At 45.6% G+C, this 6410-nt stretch overlaps 1 protein-coding gene across 1 annotated transcript; it reads left to right on the forward strand.

Moving 5' to 3' along the window:
• The first annotated feature begins 298 nt into the window (after positions 1-298).
• LOC134288098 (uncharacterized) lies at positions 299-1927 on the forward strand. The gene is made up of 2 exons (XM_062851824.1): positions 299-1567; positions 1628-1927. The coding sequence occupies exons 1-2, from the start codon at positions 299-301 to the stop codon at positions 1925-1927; spliced, it is 1569 nt and encodes a 522-aa protein (XP_062707808.1).
• The last annotated feature ends 4483 nt before the right edge of the window (positions 1928-6410 follow it).

Here is a 6410-nt window from a genome sequence, read left to right on the forward strand (position 1 = left end):
TGTCCCTGGATTTAGTCGAATGAGAATCGAAACGGGTCCATCACGCGGCATTCACAACGAAGATTAAGAATCGATGAACCGAGCCATGTTACAACGATAGAGGACGATTGCAATAGTTTAACACGGAGTCAAGTTGTTGCTCGTCAAGCCGTGTCGCGTGAACTGCCTGTTTTTAGCGGAACCCCTGGGGTGCCTGGGGTGCACCAGGGCGAACACCCCAGTAAGCAGCCCTTACTGCACTACGGCGGGGCACTGGTGCAGCGGACATTTATTTCCCTAGCTACTCGTGGGACCAAAAATGAGTACAAATTTTACAAACAACCTTCACGGTGACGACTTCCTCTCTCAGTCGTGTGAGAGCGAAGTGGAGAATACTCTGAGTCAGCTTGGCCTTACCGAAGACCAGCTACTCAGTAGTTCGCAGGAGAAGATGGAAATATCCTGCCCCTCAACGCCTACCTCCCGGAGCAGCACATGTTTCGACAAAGCTGATCCAGATCTACAACACCCCTCATCGACCGACTCCAACCTGCTGGACATGGAAGATAACGAAGATGTTGGTATACGGATCGTCATCAACCCCCAAGAATCTTTAGCAAGTAGCAAAGGATCCGAAGATAACAAGGGTTCTACGGAAGCTAAGGGGGCTCCGAGTAAGAAATTCCCCACACTCACACGCTCGCAGAGGAAGCAGCTTAGAACTCTCCGGGAGAAGGGAAAAGACCGGAATGAGGCCTTGTCCATAATCCTGAATAAGGAGAGCGAGCCCACTTCCTCAAAACGCTCGAGAAACGACCTAGATAAATCCGCCACAGAGGACCCCAAACAAAAAAGGGTGAAACACCATCTGGATCCGAGAGAGCGCGCCCAACAGTCCACAAACAGTGCGCCTCAGAAAAACGTGTCTGGACAACAAAACCCACCCATGAGGAAAACAGCTGGTATCAGCTACAGTGATATGGCCAAAAGCGTGAAGGTCGGGATAATACCCAAAGACTTTCCCACCGTCCAACTCACTACAGCCCAGCTAGACCTTCTACAAGAAGCACTTCTGCTCAGAGTAGTTCAACAACGAAACGAGCCAATAAAACCCAAATTCAACAACCTCATCTACAAGTCCGGTTACATGGGTCTAATCTGTAAGGATCAAGAGACTGCTGAGTGGTTAAAGAGAATATCCCCATCCATGAAACCCTGGGAAGGTGCAGAGCTGATGGCAATGGACGAAGTGGCGATTCCACGTCCAGAGATGATCCGAGCATTCTTCCCACAAAGCTCCAGCTATGACGACGACCGAATAAAGGCTCTCATAGAAAGCCAAAATGACATCACAACAACTAATTGGCGTATTGTGAAACGATCCATTCTGAAAGACATTCATGTCGAATGGATCTTCACAGTAGAGGGTGCGTCGATGGAAAAGTTGAAGAAGTCCAAATACACCCTCAACTACCGATTTGGTGAAATCCAACTAAGGAAGATTACAGATCAACCGACTGCCGATACCGCCAATCCGACTGGAAGGCCGACCCAAGAGCAATCTGAGGAGGCCTCCTGTTCGGGCAAGGTTCGGCTAACTGGAAGGCCGACCCAAGAGAAATCTGAGGAAGCCTCCGGTTCGGGCGAGGTTAGTAAATCTCACCCCAAAAGCACCATAAAGGCTAGTCAGTCCGCCTCTAAAGGAAAAGCTCGAAGCTTACATGCGACTCCCTGCTCTAGTGGTACCAAACCAAAGGTATCTAAACAGGGCAAAGGGAGTGCAAAAAGCGACAGTTTGACCACAGAGGCGAAACTGGCGGGCCAGGTCGCTACAGGGAAGAGAAACAACCCAAACTGTAACACCAAACGACACCCTGATGATCCGCAACATCCAAAGCCGGATAGTCGTCGTCCGGAAAAAAGCGGTAACCCCGGAAATGGCGACTAAAGTTCTGCAAGTGAACCTCCACCATGCTGAGAGCGCCACGGGTGTGCTCTGTCGGAGGCTCACCAAAGAGAATCTAATCGTGGCCCTCATTCAAGAGCCATGGGTCAATAAATCCAGAATACAAGGTATTCCACAACACTCATGTAAGTTGATATATGATGACAGCCAGCTTTCTCCTAGAGCGGCTATTTTATTACATAACAACTGTAAATACTTTCCAATTTCAGAATTCATAAAAAGGGACATCGTAGCTGTCAGGATGGAGGTACCTTCCGCTAGAGGGAGTAGAGAGATCTTGATGGTCTCGGCATACTTCCCAGGTGACGTGGACGAAATCCCTCCTCCAGAAATAGCTGCGCTCATAGCCTTCAGCCACCGACACAACATCCCCTTCGTCATAGGGTGTGACGCAAATGCACATCACACCGTATGGGGAAGTACAAATATAAACACCAGAGGTGAGTACCTGTTACAGTTTCTCTCTTCCAAGAACATTGACATTTGTAATGTGGGTGACAAGCCCACGTTTGAAAACCTCATTCGTCAGGAAGTTTTGGACTTGACTCTATGTAGTCGGTCTATCTCTGATAAAATAAAAAACTGGCATGTTTCTGAAGAAATATCAATGTCAGACCACAAACACATCATCTTCGAATGGGAAGGGGGTCTAACGATAGAAAAAACGTTTAAAGATCCTAAGAAAACTGATTGGGAATCCTACTCAGCTATCCTACAATCTGAAGAGTACATCATAGAAAGTCACATCAAGTCCATTACACAATTGGAAGATGCGTCCAAATCCATTAAAAACAAAATCCTTAATGCCTACCAAGAGAGCTGTCCAACTAAATCAATTAGTTCGAGCAGAGACGTTCCATGGTGGAATAAAACTCTTGAGAAGCTTAGGAAAACTGCGTGTAGGGAATTCAATCGTGCCAAGCGAACCGGCGATTGGAGCCTATACAGAAAGGCCCTGACGAACTACAATAAAGAAATAAGGTCAGCCAAACGGAAATCGTGGATTCTAATGTGTGAAAGCATAGAAATACACCCGTAGTGGCCAGACTCCAAAAAACTCTTTCAAAAGACCACTCCAATGGTGTGGGTAGCCTCCGAAAGACGGATGGTTCGCTCACTGTAGAGCCTAGCGATACACTGAGCGAATTGTTAAAGATCCACTTCCCTGATTCAATCCCTGAGTCGAGCATCGGCGACCAAGACACTGGAATTGCTGTCTCAGATCCACAAGAGATTCAATCATGGGTTTCTGGATCTAAAAAAGACGCAATAAAGGTTGCAAAGGAAGCTTTCACTCGGGCCAGGGTTGAGAGGGCTGTGAGATCTTTCGAGCCATTTAAGTCTCCTGGCATGGATGGAATATTCCCAGCGTTGATCCAAAAAGAGGAGAAAACACTGGTTCCACCCTTGGTTGAGATTTTTAGGGCGAGTCTGATTTTGGGGCATATACCCAACGATTGGCGTCAAATCCGGGCTGTCTTCATTCCGAAGGCAGGAAAGAGGGATAAAACCAACCCCAAAGCATTCAGGCCGATAAGTTTATCCTCTGTAATGCTCAAAATTATGGAAAAGGTACTATGCGAGTACATAAATCACAAATTTATGAAAGCAATGCCTTTGTCAAAAAACCAATTCGCTTATCAAAGTGGAAAATCTACGATCTCGGCACTACATACGGTAGTTCAAAAGATCGAAAAAACACTCAATGCAAAAGAAATTGCTCTTGTAGCATTTCTTGATATTGAGGGCGCATTCGATAACGCTTCTTATTCGTCTATAGGGTCAGCAATGTTGAGGAGAAAATTCGACCCATGCATTGTTACCTGGGTACATGCTATGCTAGCTAATCGAAAAATCTCCTCTGAGCTTAGCGGTTCATACATTACTGTTAAAGCAACAAGGGGATGTCCGCAAGGCGGAGTGCTTTCTCCTTTGTTGTGGTCACTGGTGGTGGATGAGCTTCTAGACAGCTTAGAGAGAAGAGGCTTCGAAGTGGTTGGATATGCTGATGACGTTGTCATTATTGTACGAGGCAAATTCGAAAGTGTTATCGTTGAAAGAATGCAATCTGCCCTAAATCACACTTCTTCCTGGTGTCATAAGGAACAACTAGGCATAAATCCTACAAAAACTTCCATTATCCCTTTCACCAAACGGAGGAAGGTCCAACTGAAACCCCTTTTCTTGAATCATACACAACTAGTTTATTCAAGCGAAGTAAAATATCTAGGTGTCATACTCGACGCAAAACTGAATTGGAACTCTCATCTCCAATCAGTTGTGCAGAAAGGTCTCAATACACTTTGGGTTTGTTCAAAAACCCTGGATAAAAGATGGGGCCTAAAACCAAGTATGATCATGTGGATATATAAAACCATTGTTCGTCCCAGGACTACTTACGCTTCCCTTGTCTGGTGGCCTAAAACTAATGAGGCTGCTGCAAGGGCGAAGCTCAACAAAATCCAACGCACCGCTTGCATAGCGATCGTGGTGCAGTTCGTAGTACACCCACTTTGGTCCTAGACGCAATGCTTCACCTGCCCCGGTTAGATCAATTCATAAAGCTGGAAGCGGAAAAAAGTGCTCTAAGGTTAAAGAGAACAAAAACGCTGCTGTCGGGAGACCTTACGGGTCACCTCAGCATATTAAATGAATTTGCCATAAATCCCGCAATAGGAATTTGTAGTGACTGGATGGAAACGGTAGTCAATTATGACTTACCTTACGATGTGTTCATTCCTTCCCGCCAGGAGTGGGAAGGAGGTGGACCCAGCGTTCCAACCGGCTCTATAAATTTCTTCACAGATGGTTCGAAAATGAATAATCTGACAGGCTCCGGAATCTATGGCCCTAGAACAAAAATCTCTGTCCACTTAGGCCCACAGTATTTCAGGCGGAAATATATGCAATATTAGAATGCGTGTTATTATGCCTGAGGAGAAAGTATAGGTTTGCAAAAATATGTATTTTCTCTGACAGCCAAGCGGCACTTAAGTCGCTTAATAACTACACTTGTAACTCAAAGCTAGTGTGGGAATGCATTCTGGCTTTGAAAAACTTATCCATACGCAATCGAGTCTACCTATATTGGGTCCCAGGATATACGGGTCTAGAGGGAAACGAGATTGCTGATGAGCTAGCCAGAAATAGATCTAATGAAAGGTTCATTGGCCCTGAGCCCTTCTGCGGGATCTCAGACTGCTCTGTAAAAATGGAACTGAACAAATATATGGTCAGTCAAATCACATCAAATTGGAATGCACTTCCCCATACGAGCCAATCTAAAACCTCAAACCTCCAAACCTCAAATTGCCGCTTCTGTGACGAGGAGAGGGAAACATCAGAACACATCCTCTGCTATTGTAGTGCACTCACTCAACGTAGGTTCAAAGTTCCCAGCAAGCCCTTTTTAGGGCCTGCTGACATATGGATCTTATCTCCCAAGGACGTGGTTGGCTTCATAAAGCTAGTCTCGCCAGAATGGGGGAGTCACATACTGTAACTCAGGATCTCTATTCATCAATAATAGATGGTCTTGAGTTCAGTCGATACCAAGGTATCTCAGTGACAAATATGTTACTGAGATAACTTGCGTACCTCACAGCAAAAGGGTATATCACAATAGTTCTAAAATCTGGACGCAGTGATCTTCACCCGACAAACGAGAGAGGAGCGGAACCCCTGAAGAATGGCCGCTGTTTCTATCATCTTTCACAACGACTACGAGCATGTGCGGCTTCACACCTGAAGAGAATCTTGTACGTTGGTCATTACCAAACCCCTCTTCTTTGGAAATACGATAACTTCCGCTTACCAAACAGTAAACCAGTGGCACTGAGGAGGTTTCTTTGTTTGGAATCCAGAATGCAGAAAGATCCTGTCCTGGGTGCCATGGTAAGAGCGAAAATCAACGATTACCTGAAACTCGGTTACGTTAGGAAGCTCACGAAAGAAGAAGACGAAATGAAAACGAAATGATTAGAATTGTATGGGACTGGGCAGCAAAAACAAACGGATTGTCGTTAAACTCCATGCTTTTAAAAGGACCGGACCAGCTCCTTCCTCTGAACGATGTTTTGTACAAGTTCCGAGAAAACAAATTGGGATCAGCGGCGACATACGGAAGATGTTTTTTGCAGGTGTTGATTGCCAAAGAAGATCAGTATTGTCAGTTATTCCTATGGAAGGAAAACCCAACAGATGAAGCACCTAGCACGTATGTGACACAAGTTATGACGTTTGGGGCCTGTTGCTCTCCGAGTTGTGCTCAATATATTAAAAACGCGAATGCTGAAAAGTACGCAGACAAGCACCCAAGAGCGGTCGAAGCAATCACCAAACAACATTGTGTGGATGACATGCTGTTGAGTGTCGAAACGGAGGAAGAAGCCATCCAATTGGCTCAAAATGTTCGCGACATACACGCTACGGCAGGCTTTGAAATCAGGAATTGGATATCCAATTC

This window comes from Aedes albopictus, chromosome 2 (assembly GCF_035046485.1).
Source record: "Aedes albopictus strain Foshan chromosome 2, AalbF5, whole genome shotgun sequence".
Classification (NCBI taxonomy): Eukaryota; Metazoa; Arthropoda; class Insecta; order Diptera; family Culicidae; genus Aedes; species Aedes albopictus.